This window comes from Trachurus japonicus, chromosome 18 (assembly GCF_045865225.1).
Source record: "Trachurus japonicus isolate A0001 chromosome 18, Traja_1.0".
Classification (NCBI taxonomy): domain Eukaryota; kingdom Metazoa; phylum Chordata; class Actinopteri; order Carangiformes; family Carangidae; genus Trachurus; species Trachurus japonicus.
In genome coordinates, this window is record NC_140924.1 from 9,144,824 (window position 1) to 9,159,542 (window position 14,719).

At 42.4% G+C, this 14,719-nt stretch overlaps 2 protein-coding genes across 2 annotated transcripts; both read right to left on the reverse strand.

Annotated features, from left to right (window-relative positions):
• Positions 1 to 1,309: 1,309 nt before the first annotated feature.
• LOC146968638 (butyrophilin subfamily 3 member A2-like) lies at positions 1,310 to 11,497 on the reverse strand. The gene is made up of 3 exons (XM_085760390.1): positions 11,416 to 11,497; positions 1,427 to 1,761; positions 1,310 to 1,321 (listed from the first exon to the last, which is right to left on the reverse strand). The coding sequence occupies exons 1-3, from the start codon at positions 11,450 to 11,452 to the stop codon at positions 1,310 to 1,312; spliced, it is 384 nt and encodes a 127-aa protein (XP_085616516.1). The 5' UTR covers positions 11,453 to 11,497.
• On the reverse strand, positions 5,606 to 14,579 carry LOC146968639 (uncharacterized). The gene is made up of 6 exons (XM_085760554.1): positions 14,468 to 14,579; positions 13,821 to 14,156; positions 13,271 to 13,387; positions 12,296 to 12,607; positions 11,976 to 12,262; positions 5,606 to 5,640 (listed from the first exon to the last, which is right to left on the reverse strand). Exons 1-5 carry the CDS (start codon positions 14,496 to 14,498, stop codon positions 12,171 to 12,173), a joined length of 888 nt encoding a protein of 295 aa, XP_085616680.1. The 5' UTR covers positions 14,499 to 14,579; the 3' UTR covers positions 5,606 to 5,640; positions 11,976 to 12,170.
• Positions 14,580 to 14,719: the final 140 nt, after the last annotated feature.

The following is a 14,719-nucleotide window of genomic DNA, read 5'->3' on the forward strand; positions in this document are numbered from 1 at the left end:
ACACACACACACATGTTTAAAATGACATGTGTGTGTGGAAAACCGAGTGAATATGATTATGGGCGACTGCAGTCGATGTCTGACGGGCGCGGAGAGAGGAGAAGTATGCTCCCAGTGCGACCACCCAAGCGTCTGAGAAGGCGCGCACAGCTTCCGCGTGCAGTGTGACCAAGGAGTAAGAATCTGTGCTTTACTGTTTGACCCTTAGAATTGAGGTGGCACCTCACATATACACAAACACACACACTACATACCCACTGGATCCTGAATCCTTTTATGAAGAATGACACAACAAAGAGAAAACGCAGCAACAATCAGGAGAACCAGGGCAACCATGCACCAGAATGGAAGACATCCTGTAGTGGGCAAAAACAACAACATGAGATTCAAATATTAATGAACATTAGAACAACATTTTGATTTAAAACGGAGTTCAAGTCCACCCAGTCTAGTCTACAACTCTGACTTTACATTGACGTAACATTACAGTTGTTTTGATTGCATAAACACTAAAATCTTGACCAATAGGGTAGGTGCACAAGCTACTTCCTGACAGGAAGACAGCATCTTTATTTCCTGTCCCATACTATTGGATTAAGTTCCCAAAATGTATCTGCTGGGCCCCCCTTTGGCTGATAAGAAACCTTTTTTTTTACCGCTTTGGGTATCGGGTAACAATAGAAAAGCGTTATCTTTATTATTATTACTGTATTTTCCTTCTTTTTTTTTTTTTTTTTTACAGGATATTATAGGTATTTTATGTTTGTCTGTTATGCCCTCTACTGTAGTAACATTAAGAAAGCAGTAATTCTGATTTGGGTGTATGACAAGAAATAAATGATATTTTCATCAAACTTTCTCTATGGACTTGAGACTGACTGAGAAATAGAATTGCTAAAATTGTTTTAAGTTAAACACAACAGTGTGTAACTGGTTCAAACTTGAAACTTGTGTGTTTCCATTTGGTAACAAAATATGATTTTTATAAATGAATGTATAATTTTTACAAGAAAGTTTCATTTTGAAAAAGATCTGAGGTTTTCTGCTAATTGGGTGTATTGTTTTGAAAAACCGGGCCGTGTTAATAAAAACCGTGCAACAGCAATCGAAAACAAAAAAAAAAGTAACTGCCTGGACAATTCAATCACCCAACAACATGAGTTATAAATAGATCACACACACACACACACACACACACACACCCTACCTCTTTTCTTCCAGTTCCATTTATATGTGTTGTAAATCACCAGAGCAGCAGCAGCCAGTGAGAGCAAGAGACCAATGACACCACTGACAATGAAGCTCCAGTCTACAGGACGTTCTGTAATCGACACAAACAACAACATGAGATCAAATCATCACTATAAACAATAATGTTAAACATTAAAACACATTTCTGATGAGTCCATGTCCTCTGACCTTTGACCTCCAGTGTAACTTGGCTCCGCCTCTCCTCTTGCCCCCTCCCTCTGAGGATGCAGCTGTAGCTGCCACTGTCTCTGGTGGTGGGTCTCCTCAGAGTGAGGCTGAGGTCTCCGGTCCTCAGAGCCTCAGTCCTCATGGACGTCCGTCCTCTGTAGTCCTGGTTCTGGTCTTTGAGGTCGTCTCCGTCCATCTGACGCTGGTGGACGGTTGAAGGACGGAGGTCGGAGCGGCTCCACACCACTGAAGGCTCCTCCAGGTCAAAGGTAGGAAAGTCACAGGGCAGCAGGACAGACTCCTCCCCCTCATATGTCTCCACAGCTGAGGCATGCTGGGAAACTGAGGACACAGACAGAGGTGAGGCAGAAACCAGAAGATAATCAGACCCTCTGATGAAGATCCACCAGATCTACAAACACCTGACAGCTTATTCTCACAAGATGCTGACGATGCTAACCATTCTGAAATGATGTTAAATACACTAAGGTTGTTTTCTGATCCACAGTGAAGCAAACAGACAGGGACAGTGACTTATATTACATGATGAGACCTGTTTTCACTTCCTCATCTCATCAGACATTTTTACAATGTAACTCAGACAGACATGATGTCATGGTGATCAATATTGATGGCAGCTTCTTTGATGCTATTGGAGCAGAATCTACTGGACTGTATAGTTTTTGTATTTGTTCTCTTGTACAGACCTTACTACCCAAGATGCTTCAAGGCAAGGCAAGGCAAGGCATCTTTATTTATATAGCGCATTTCATACCAAGGCAACTCAATGTGCTTTACATAAAGACAAAACATAAAAAAAAGAAGAAGCTTCAGTGATTAAAAGGTTTGTTTCTAACTCACACAGCTGAATTTCCTCCACATTAAAGAGCAACATGTGGTTCAGAGCAGGACAGACACAGCTGAGCTTTACACCTGTATATCAGGTCACCTGTCCTCTCAAATATGGGGCTCACAGTCAGAGTCTGTGTGTAGCCCAGGGGTCGGCAACCTTAGGCACGCTGCCACGGTTGGCACGCCGCGGCGGTGAGCGGCCTGACGCTGCCACCACTGATTTAGAGTCGGGACAGACGCACTGTTACTGTTACCGACGAGCTACGTGTCACTTTTTCATCTCCTCTCCTTCGGCCTCACGTTCTCACACCAGCTGTTCTGCAATATGTTTTAATAGGCCAAGTTTCTGAAAAGCAGTGTTGTGAATAACGGGAAAATATCTTCAAAATATGATTAGATGAGGTGTACATAGATTAAATGATTTTATCGATCCATATATTCTGGATGGACCAGGGGCGCCGCTAGGGATTTTGGGCCCCATGAAAAGAATCTTTACAGGGCCCCCAACACAGCGGCAACATTTTTTGATGCTATTTTACATACAATTATGCATTTTAATGGTATTTTTATCATTACCATATTTGTGAAAGAAGAACAACATGACAGTTGACATGTATAGAATTCATTTTTGATTAATTTATTTGCTGCAACACTGATTCTTAAATAGGAAATAAACAATGATCAGTAAAATCTGCTGGCCAGAAACCAGGGTCACCAGTCAGATTTTCTTCTTCCCTTTCAAATACCTCAACATCAGTTTGTTTTTCTTCCTGCCTCTCTGTTGTCTTCCTGACTCTTTCTGTACACTCATTCAGTCCATCCTCCTCTGAATTACTTTCAACATCTTCGTCCTCACTCTCTGTCACCTGTGTTTCTGCGCTCTCACTTTCATCTGTACCCTCTTCCATCTCTTCCTCCACATTCCTCCCTGACAAACCAGAAGAGGGTCCTGGACCTGGCTCTGTAGAGTGTACATGACATACATTACATACAATTATATAGTATTTCCTATAATATAACTAATAGCATATCACTCACCAACATGTGAACTTCTCAGATTGGACTGAGAGCAGTCACCCCAGTCTGCTGCACACACCACAGATTTTCTCCTCTGTTCTTACTGCACGTGTTCTATTTAATTTTTTTACCATTAAAATGGTTCAAAATGATTTTTATTTCATTCATTTTAATTAATCTTTCCCATAACAGATTCAGCTTTGTATTGTTTAGAGACTGTAGTAAAATGTATTATTATTATTATTATTATTATTTCAACACACACAGCTGCTAACCTCCTTCCTCATGTGGGGGCACTGGGGCTGGTTCTGGGGCAGGGGAAGTTGTGGGCTGACAGAGAGCTGCTGTTGCTGCAGCTGCTGGTGCACTTGACTCTGTTCAGAATGAGGCATCATTTTGACAGAGGGCAGGTCAACTAATTGAATAAGAACAGCTTGATAAATGTTTGACTGGATTGATTATTTAACTAAAATAACAGTGAAATGTAAAAATCCAGAGTTTTCTTGAGCTAACATGGTGAGAAAAGTGAGCTATAGCTTATAGACCACAGACAGGGACAAAGTTAATATTCCATATATCCACAACAACTAACAAACCCACCTTTTTTTGGGAATACTGGGTGACATATTGTCGACCCTTCAACTCCTTCTCTCTTAATTTCTTTTCTTTTCGTTTTTGGCTGCCTGATTTTTGAGGCAGTCTACTGCCTCTCTGCCTCCTTGCTGCTGTGGCGCTGTCTGTGGCAAAGCGCCGGTGCGCTACCTGCAGCTGATCCAGGCGGACTGAACCATTTTACAGAAATAGAAGGGGGAAAGGGGGGGCCCTGCAGGCGTTGATGTTTCCAAAACAAATAAAGTTATTGTTACCAGGACATTGATTAAAATATTTGTGATTATATGTTAGTTAATAACTTAGCGTCATATTATTTTTTCTGTATTATCATTTCATCATCATTAGGGGCCTCTTTGGGCCCCCCTCCATCATGGGCCCCTAGAATCCGTCTCCTTTACCCCCCCTTTTCGGCGCCCCTGGGATGAACTGTAGTCTCTGTTTCAGCATTTTCCTCCCACTGCAATATGTTTTAATATAGGCCACGTTTCTGAAAAGCAGTGTTGTGAACTTGGATCAGGTCCCTCTTGTGAATAACGGGAAATATCTTCAAATATGAACTGATTTTATCTATCCATATATACAAAAACAACATAACTGGGATTTTTTAAAATAAAATCCCAGTTATGTTGTTCATGTATGTATTTTGTGTCACATTTTATTGTAGTAACACACTCATTGACAAGAAAATTTCAAACCGGCACTCCCATGTCACAAAGGCTGCCTACCCCTGGTGTAGTTTATTTAAATGGAGTTAGATGAAGTTTTTCTCACCGTACAGCAGCGTCACAACCACCACAAACATTTTCATCTTCTTTTAAAACCACAGTCCAGTTAAAGCCATTTCCTCCTGGAGCGAGAGACGGTCGGAACCGGACTAAACCGGGACTCCGCAGCGAAAAAACGTTTACTTTCGATTTCAACACAGAGACGAAGACGACCGACCAACTTCCTGAAACGTCTCTCCTAAACCAGGCACAGATAGGGAGTGACTTACTGGATCTTGATTTACAGTGGCATGGAATGTATCTACGCCCTGAGACCAATTTCACAGAGAATCTAACAACAGTGAGTAAAATGTTCAAATGTTAATTGTCAGGTTAACAACAGTAGGCCTAAATCAAGCCTATCTTACGATACAATCCAACAATGACAATAGAAAAAATATAATTACTTGATTAAAATAAATACATAAATAATAACAATCATAATCACCATAATAATTTCATTTCATTTCATAACCTTTAACCAGATATATTGAGGAGTAACCTCATTTACAATATAGCCGAGATGAAACACAAAACATATAAGGACAGAAGACAAGACATTTGAAACATACAAAAACATAACAGAATACCAGAATTTAAAGGTGACTAGGGAAAATTGAAACATAGTTAAAAGCACAAGCAGTTAGTGGTAAAATAAGTTGTAGTTATGTTTTTAAATTGTCCTATTGATAAAAGTGAGGTAAGTTTCAAATGATTTTGCAGAGTGTTCCAGGTTGTAGGTGCACAGTAAGAGAAGCTGGTCTTTCCAAGTTCGGTGTTAACAGAGGGAACCTGTAAGACATAATAAACAAACAAATAGATATACATGGCAGGTGTTCTATATAAACCACCATGATTGATACATGATGTGAAAAATAAATACATAAAAAAAAGCCTTAGTCTGTGTGCAGCAGGATGATTGATTGATTGATTGATTGATAGGCGCCATCTAGTGGTCGTAGTGATTATGACAGGACTAAAGGCAAAATAGTGAAGGAGGCTGAGGTGGAAGCAGAGAGCAACACAACACAGGAAGGAGAGTAGTATGTGACTCCTTTATTAAAAGTACCAGTCAGAATCTGGAAATCACTTATTTCATACTATATAGGTCATTTAAACCCCTTAACACCCACCGGCCGCCCTAGACCTGACAGGCCCAGCACTAATTTCGAATTTTTTTTGTTCAAGGCATAAACAGTCATACAAAAGTGCATAACAACAGCAAAAAATACCAACAGTAATAGCAAAATATGATGGAATTAAATATATATATATATAATGATAAAATAATCTAGTAGTAGTAAAAATAAAGTGCTTCCATTTAGACAGAAAGTTACAGTGTCAGAACAAGTTTCACCTGTTGCATTATATACATTCAGAATTTAGGAATTTAGTCTATGCCAGATGTGAGATTTATTAGAATTCCTATTATTTTTAATGAGCTATCTATTAATTTTCGTACATGTTAACTTGCAGACCTTGCACTCAGCTGCCAACCCTCTTTTTCTTTTGTTTGTGTGTTTGTGTTGTGTGTACTATGAGCATGTGGTGTGCAAGCCACCAAATGGAATTGCCCTTTTAGGGATTAATAAAGTAATCTTGAATCTTGAATCTTGAATCTTGAATCCTGAATCCGTCCACTCCACTCTAATGTCTTGCAGACAGGTGAGCTTTGGTCCAGCTGGACAGACTCCGCCCCCTCCTCCACCTGTTGGACTGAGAGACAACAAACCACATGATGATGTCATCAGACAGCCTTTACTGAAGGATCACAGAGCTGTAGAGGAACCTGAGGGACAGAACCAGACCAGAGGGACAGTGGACACATGTAGGAAGTCAAACAAATAGTCCAAGGACTGATGTTATCGACGTCTTCAATTGACTGCCTCATTCTGTTGACATCACTCTACAAAAGTCAAAGGGCGGTCAGAGGGCGGTCAAAGGGTGGTCAAAGGGCGGTCAGAGGGCGGTCAAAGGGCGGTCAAAGGGCGGTCAGAGGGCGGTCAGAGGGCGGTCAGAGGGTGCTCTGGCGCGGCGTAGAGTGACATCATGGACAGTCAAAACCAATCTGAGTGTTTGGAGCTGTTCAGACTGAGACACATCTGTCCGAATGCGATTTGAAACTACCTCCCAATGGTTTCGATCCAGTTTGCAAAAATCGGATTTCATGTGATTTGTGACTGTTGAGACTTCAAAAGAGCCATCCAGTTCCAATCTGGGTGGGCTAAAAATCGGATTTTGGCTGGCAGTCTGAACGTGGCCTCAGTCTGTGAATCTGTCAACGCTGCTTTGGATCAGAATGTTGATCCTGTCAAAGTAAAAGTCTGGGACGGTGCTGCTGATGAAATGTTACAGGATCGGTTGGTTCAACTTTACAGGAAACAGGAAGTTAAAATAAACAGATGGATAAATGTGTGGTGGAGCTGTTCCTGGTTTCTGTTCTCTCAGCACATTATGGAAGATTTTCGCAATAAAAGGTCACTCACACATGCACGGACACACAAACATCCTACCTTTTTTAGTTTTTCAGGCGCAAGAAGACACCAAGAAGAACACCTGCTAGAGCCAGAAGACCTAAGGAAACGAAGACTTCAACTCTGTCAGAGTACTTCTCTGTGGATGAGATGAACATAAACAACAACATGGTCCAAAGTCCAACTAGATTTGAGCTCAGACTTCTATTACTGTAACAACTCAGACCTTTGGCCTCTGACCTGTACTATCTTGTATGTACCATAGGTGTTAGGGTGTGTTACTGACCTATGACCTTCAGCTGTATGTTTCTCAGTGTTCGTTCATTTCCAAACGCTGAGATGATGCAGGTGTAGTTTCCGCTGTCAAAGGGACGGAGGTCCGTCAGAGTGAGACTGAGGTCTCCAGTGGTCAGAGCGTCAGTCTTCATGGACGTTCTGCTGCTGTAAATCTGGTTCTGGTCTCTGAGGTCGTCACCCAGCTTGTGTCTCTGGTGGACGGTTGGAGGACGGAGGTCGTGGCGGCTCCACGTCACTGTGGGGTTTATGGGTAAAGGATAGTCCTTACAAGGCAACAGGACCGACCTCCAACTGTAGACCTCCACAGTGTCTCCATGCCAGGACACTGAGGACAGAGACAGGAACATGGATAATCTGCAGAAATGCTCCATCATATCTGGGGCGCAAAGTTTAGCCAAAGAGTGTTCACACTGAGAAGTATGGCAAAAATGCAGTGTACTGTTGTCCTTGAGTGTGGAATGCTGGACACTTCTCAACCTCAATGACCACAGCCTTGGCCACATAATAGAAGGGGACTACCACGGTCCATAACTGTGGTTATGTCATAATGTAAAAAGGTGTCAGATAGAAGCCATTTTTGGGTTAACTTGGTCATCTGAACTGAATTACTGCCGGTACGGTATGGGGTCCATGGCCGTGAATATTTACGACTTGTTAATCCTCTAACCTAAAGTCTTTTACAGTGTGGTGTATGTTTGTTGTAAATGTGCACATTTACCAGTATCTTCTGAACAGGAAGAACATCTATGAAAACATAACTTAATGGGTCACTTGGATGAATCACGAGTCATAAAACAGTAAATTACAAAGGCAGCGTAAAAACTCCAGCATATTTACACGTCATGTTTTATTCAATACAAGTGTAAAGGTGTGTGTGTGTGTGTGTGTGTGTGTGTGTGTGTGTGTGTGCGTGTTTGTGTGTGTGGTTAATGGAGGGAGTAAAGGACCATTTCATGGTATGTTTAGCCTGACCAGGGACAAAGACTGCAAATTAGCTGAAGCTAGACGTCTTGTATGCATCGCATTTTTCATTCTTTGTGGCAATGTTGTATGTATCGTCCCTGCAAAATAAACATTAAAATAAAAATAAAAAATGTAGCTATGGTTCATCAGCTGGTGTTGGCTGGCATTAATTCAGTTCAATGGTCAAATGTTGCAATCATCATTTCAGGTAAGTGCTCAATGACCGTATTTGATTTGTGACAACACTACCCTGTTGAAATGTACGCATTACTGAAGTAATTAGTAAACTAAGTAGGTACTGTAAGTAAAGTAAGGAAATTGTGTTAAGTGTTAAAGGGATAGTTCAACACTTTGGCAAATTGGCCCATTGCCATAATCCCTATAGTCATAGCAGTAGGTTTGTTACCTTAAATTATCGGTGCAAGCTGTTTTTAGAACGGCGGAGCAGAGCCGTGAGCTGCTCAGAGCTACGCTACGGAGGCTCATTATGGGATTTCTTGGTTTCCCTCATCAAACTCATCAAATACACAATCCAACAACTCCACAACGCTCTGGTGGACAAGTTGTGACCTGCACATTCACCACGCTATGAGATAATAACACAACGTTACCAGACAGAGTTGTTTTAGAGGGCTGAAGACTGTTGATGAAAAACTGTCCCTGAAGGTAACGCACATCAGCGGTTTTGCATGAATCCTTTGTTGGATTGTGTATTTGATGAGTTTGATGATGGAAACCAAGAAATCCCATGAGCCTCTGTAGCGTAGCTCTGAGCAGCTCACGGCTCTGCTCCGCCGTTCTAAAAATAGCTTGCACCGACAATTAAAGGTAACAAACCTACTTATGGCAAGGGGCCAATTTGCCAAAATGTTGAACTATCCCTTTAAAGTAAAGCATACCCTCTATGTTCTTAAACTCTTTTCCAAGAAAGACGCAGTAAACAGCAGCAGCAGAAACCAACAGCAGAACCAGGAGAACCAGCAGAACCTTGACCCCGATGTGAAGACCTTCTGTAGCCGACACAAACAACAACATCAGATTCAAATATCAATAAACAATAAAACATTAAAACACCACTTTTGAAGAATTCACAACAAAGTTAAATTCTACACTGACCTCTGACTGGAAACACACACACAAACACATTTATAAACAGTATACAAACCCATTATGATCTTCATGTCTTTATATTTTCTGGCTGCAAGACAAACTCCAAAACAAAGAATAATCAACAGATTCAGCAGCGCCAGTGGACCCAGCAGATACAGCAGAAGCAATCGAAGAACTTTCCAACGTAGAGGAAGTTCTGTTATTGACACAGACAAGATGAAATGGTTAGTTTTGTTGTCAGGCAACAGTGAAGTCAGTTCATCCATCAGCATGACTGATCCAGACCAAACAGAGACTCAAAGCCTTGGTCACTACATACCCTCTGTGTTCTTGATCCCTTTGTTAATACAGACACCGCCAACAGAAAGAAGAAAAGAAACCAGGAAAAACAGGAAAAACCTGGTCCAGACTGGAAGGCATAGTCGACACAAACAACAACATGAGAGCAAAATATTGATAAACATTAAAACATTCAAACAATATTTCTGATCAATTCACAGCAGAGTTCACTTCCCCCCACACACAACCTACATATATTGTTAATTTTACACAGTATGACAGTGTAAACAACAGCAGCCAGTGAGAGCAGGAGACAATGAACACCAATGAGAATGAAGTCCCAGTTCACAGGATGTCCTGTAGTCGACAAAAACAACAACATGAGATTAAAATATCACTATAAACAATAATGTGAAACATTAAAACACATTTCTGATGAGTCCATGTCCTCTGACCTTTGACCTCCAGTGTAACTTGACTCTGCCTCTCCTCTCCCCCCGTCCCTCTGATGATGCAGCTGTAGCTGCCACTGTCTCTGGTGGTGGGTCTCCTCAGAGTGAGGCTGAGGTCTCCGGTCCTCAGAGCCTCAGTCCTCATGGACGTCCGTCCTCTGTAGTCCTGGTTCTGGTCTTTGAGGTCGTCTCCATCCATCTGACGCTGGTGGATGGTTGAAGGACGGAGGTCGGAGCGGCTCCACACCACTGAGGGCTCGTCCAGGTCAAAGGTAGGAAAGTCACAGGGCAGCAGGACAGACCCCACCCCCTCATATGTCTCCACAGCTGAGGCATGCTGGGAAACTGAGGACACAGACAAAGGTGAGGCAGAAACCAGAAGATAATCAGACCCTCTGATGAAGATCCAGTGTTGCAGTGAACCACTGACAGTCTCATCAACACAAACGTCAGGGTTACATGCTGTCATTCCGACATCCCACCATTTAGACATACCGCTATTCCGACATGCCATCGTCCCACCATTCCGACAAGGCTTTCAATCTAAGGAAATGTGCGTTACTCAACAGGTGACTCCCTCCTACTTATCTGGAGTCTCTTTATCTATCTGGCCTGTCTAGCCTCTACCTGGTCTTTTTTATTAAACTTAACCAACTCCTTTCTTCATTGTCTAAACCCAACCAGTGCAAAATCTTTTGGAGAAAAAATACACTATTAAAGGAATTGTCAGAAAGGCAGGATGTTTAAAGAAAGAAAAAAATACCGTCATTCCGACCATAGGAGGCAAGAATTGTTTAAAAATGACTGTGTTTGCCATTTAGACAACTAGAGGCCTATGTCGGACTGGTGGGATGTTGGAATGGCGGTTGCCCCCCAGACCTGAGGAACTAATAGTTGGTGTCTTTATAAACACAAGTCGGAAAAGTGGAAAAATAAGATAACAAAACAAAAACATAATGATTTCATGGTTGTAAATGTTTAATTTCAATGTAGACAACTTGTAATATGTAATGTTCACCAAAACAAATGGGCAAACCATTAGCCACTGCTAGCCACTGTTAGCAATACTTTTTAAATCACAACACTTTAGGCAGTTATTACACATACAAACAGTGTAGGAAAATGTCAGTGCATAAAACTTGAACAGCACTGTGTAGATGGCTGAGTTTTTCTCACCGTACAGCAGCATCACAAACACCACAAACATCTTCATCTTCTCTAAAAATCACAGTCCCATTAAAGCCACTTCCTCCTAGACGGCCAGAACCGGTCTGCTATTAAAATGAAGTTACAGTAAAGCAGCATGTAACATGTATATCTGATTTCCTGCCATAAAACAAGGTCTAAAGTTCACTCTGCTGAGGGAGAGCCCGGGGAAGCTCCGCCCCTCCTCAGGTCGACACCTGGACCAGCTCGAAGCTCAGGGAGCAACCTCCAGAAGATAATCAGACTCCACCACCACCACAGGCCTTTTTAAATTGAAGATGGTTCTATATCAGCATACGCCATGATAAAAAATAAATAGCCTCTGGTCGGGTGTACAGTCAGCAAGTCATTATGACCCATAGTCACAGTGACAATAGCAAAATATAAATGAAAAAGAAATTAAAGTAAAGATAGCTCTATATAAACTGAAATGATTGATACATAATGTAAAATATAAGTAGCACCAAGTTATTATGGCCCATAGCTTGTAGACAGGCGCCATCTAGTGGTCGTAGTGACTATGACAGGACTGAAGGTAAAGAGTGGTGACTTGGTGAAGATCAACCTTCAGCCTTTAACTGCAGGTTTAACACGATGGATGAAGACAGGAGGACTCAGCAACGTCCTCCTGTCTTCATCCATCGTCCATCAGCTCCTTCACCTCCATTTTCTTTCTGATCTTAAGTCAGATCCTGTCAATAATCACAAATGAATCAACAGACCAATCAGACTGATTGATCAGCCATCAGAGGAGTTGGATCAGTGGAGCTGCTTCTGTTCCTCATGTCGACTGTTTCTGCTCCGACCTGAGTTCTCTCTGTAGACGAGACAGAAGACAAACGACTCTGACTTTTGACCTTGAGAGTCACTATTGTCTCTCTCACTAAGCGTCTGTCCTTGTTGTGGACTCTGCAGGTGTATTCTCCTGCGTCTCTCACTCTGGGTTGTTTCAGGATCAGACTGAGGTCTCCAGTCCTCAGCGGGTCTTCATTCATCTCTGTTCGGCCTCTGTAAGACGAGCACTGTTTTTGAGAACCGTTCTGATACACATGGACCTTCCTAAAGAATCCGTGCCACCACTCCACTGTGACGTCTTCAGACAGGTCAGGTGTGGTCTTGAAGGACAGCTTGACAGACTCTGCCCCCTTCTCCACCTGTTGGACTGAGAGACAACAAACCATAGATATATAAGAAAACTAGATGACTCACCCGCCGCTGCTGCCCAATGACACGGCGTAGCCACACGGCGGCCATCTTGGGACGGGCAACTCTCTCCCTCAGAGCACTAAGCCTATTGTGCATGATCTGAACTTGCTCAGTTTTTGTCTGATTTCCAAACGGTTTGATTTTTTATTAATGTTTATGCAGTTATGATGCAGCATACTTGAATCACTGTGAATCAGGATCACAGAGCTGTAGAGGAACCTGAAGGACAGAACCAGACCAGAGGGACAGTGGACACATGGAGGAAGTGTTGGACATAATCAGAGTTTAGTTTTGTCTCTTCTCTGTCACATTGACACGTGGATGAAAACTGTCCTCTGAAGATAAGAAGACTTCTCCTGTGTCTCTCACTCATGTCCAACCTCAGAACAAAACACTGACACACAAACGTCCATCACATCAAAGTGTCTCAGTCTGTGAATCTGTCAACACTGATTTGGATCAATAAGTTCATTCTGTCAAAGTAAAAGACGGCGCTAATTATAAAATGTTAAAGGATCAGTTGGTGTTTTCATGCGACTATTCAGTGAGTGATCCTCAGATTAATTCTCCAAGACCGATGGCACACATGCACGCATGCACACACACAAAAATATCTTACCATTTATCATGAATACCGCTTTCTGAAATTGAAGCCACCAGGCGACACCAAGAGGAACACTCAGTAGAACCAGGAGACCAAAGAAAACAGAGACTTCAGCTCTGACAGAGTAGTTTTCTGTGGACGAGATGAACATAAACAACAACATGACCTTTACATGACCTCTGTGACCCTGGTCCAAAGTCCAATCAGATCTGACCTCAGACCTGTATACAGCTCTGACCTGTATAGGCCATCCTGTATGTTCTGTAGGTGTTAGAGTGTGTTGCTCAAACTCAAACTTAGTTTATTTTGCCCCTTTCACACGCAACATGGCCACAGGGACTGCCTTGACAAGGACCACAGCCGTAAAGCCATGGTGGGCCATAGTCATAAAAGCATGCAGTGGGCAGTGGGGTCGTGGGTTTTTGTCCTTTGGAATGAATAAAAGGCTGGAGTCGGAGGACCTCAGGGTCCACGAGGGTTGGTAATGTAAAAGCAAGTCAGATAGATAAGAAGGCCCAAGACTGATAAGACACTAAAAAACCAATAAAAGAACCTTGTTGCTGACCTTTGACCTTCAGCTGTATGTTTCTCAGTGTTCGTTCATTTCCAAACGCTGAGATGATGCAGGTGTAGTTTCCGCTGTCAGAGGGACGGAGGTTCATCAGAGTGAGACTGAGGTCTCCAGTGGTCATAGCGTCAGTCTTCATGGACGTTCTGCTGCTGTAAATCTGGTTCTGGTCTCTGAGGTCATCAGCCAGTTTGTGTCTCTGGTGGACAGTTGGAGGACGGAGGTCGTGGCGGCTCCAAGTCGCTGTGGGGTTTCTGGGTAAAGGAGAGTCTTTACAGGGCAGCAGGACCGACTCCCCCCTGGAGACCTCCACAGTGTCTCCATGCCAGGACACTGAGGACAGAGACAGAGACAGGAACATGGATCAGTGACAAACTTATGTCCACAGAGTGAAGTAGAGACAGACGGATTAACTGACACTGGCACCATAAACTGTGGGTATTGGCAGGAGCATCAACTGCTAGCATCTAATGTAGACCTTCCTCCAGTCACTCAGTCAGGTCACATCATCTTATTGCAGCAGACCAACACACAGAACACCACTGAACCTTAGATCATTGATACAATAATAATAATAATAATAATAATAATGTGATAATTCGGTCACAATAATCGTGGTGTCATTACATCCCTAACACACACACCTTCTGCGGTATTAATCCCTTTATGATACATGAAACCACAAAGAACTACGACAGCAGGAAACAGGAGGAACAGGAGGAACACAAGAACCAAGATAGCCAGCAGAATCTTGACTCGAAGACGTCCTGTAGTCGACACAATCAACAACAATATGAGATATTAGTAAACAGCAAAACATTAAATCAACATTTTTGACCAATGCACTACAGATTTCCATTATACTTTGTCCTGTTTCACACATACACACATACAAA

Excerpts from the sequence above, each read along its gene's own strand:
- LOC146968639 (XM_085760554.1), bottom strand. The coding sequence starts at position 14,498 with ATGTATCATAAAGGGATTAATACCGCAGAAG. Across the intron at positions 12,608-13,270 it reads AGCGGTATTCATGATAAATG|TCCAACAGGTGGAGAAGGGG; the intron begins GTAAGATATTTT and ends GTTGTCTCTCAG. Across the intron at positions 12,263-12,295 it reads AGTGACTCTCAAGGTCAAAA|AGAGAACTCAGGTCGGAGCA; the intron begins GTCAGAGTCGTT and ends TCTCGTCTACAG.
- LOC146968638 (XM_085760390.1), bottom strand. The coding sequence starts at position 11,452 with ATGAAGATGTTTGTGGTGTTTGTGATGCTGCTGTACG. Across the intron at positions 1,762-11,415 it reads GTTTGTGATGCTGCTGTACG|TTTCCCAGCATGCCTCAGCT; the intron begins GTGAGAAAAACT and ends CTGTGTCCTCAG.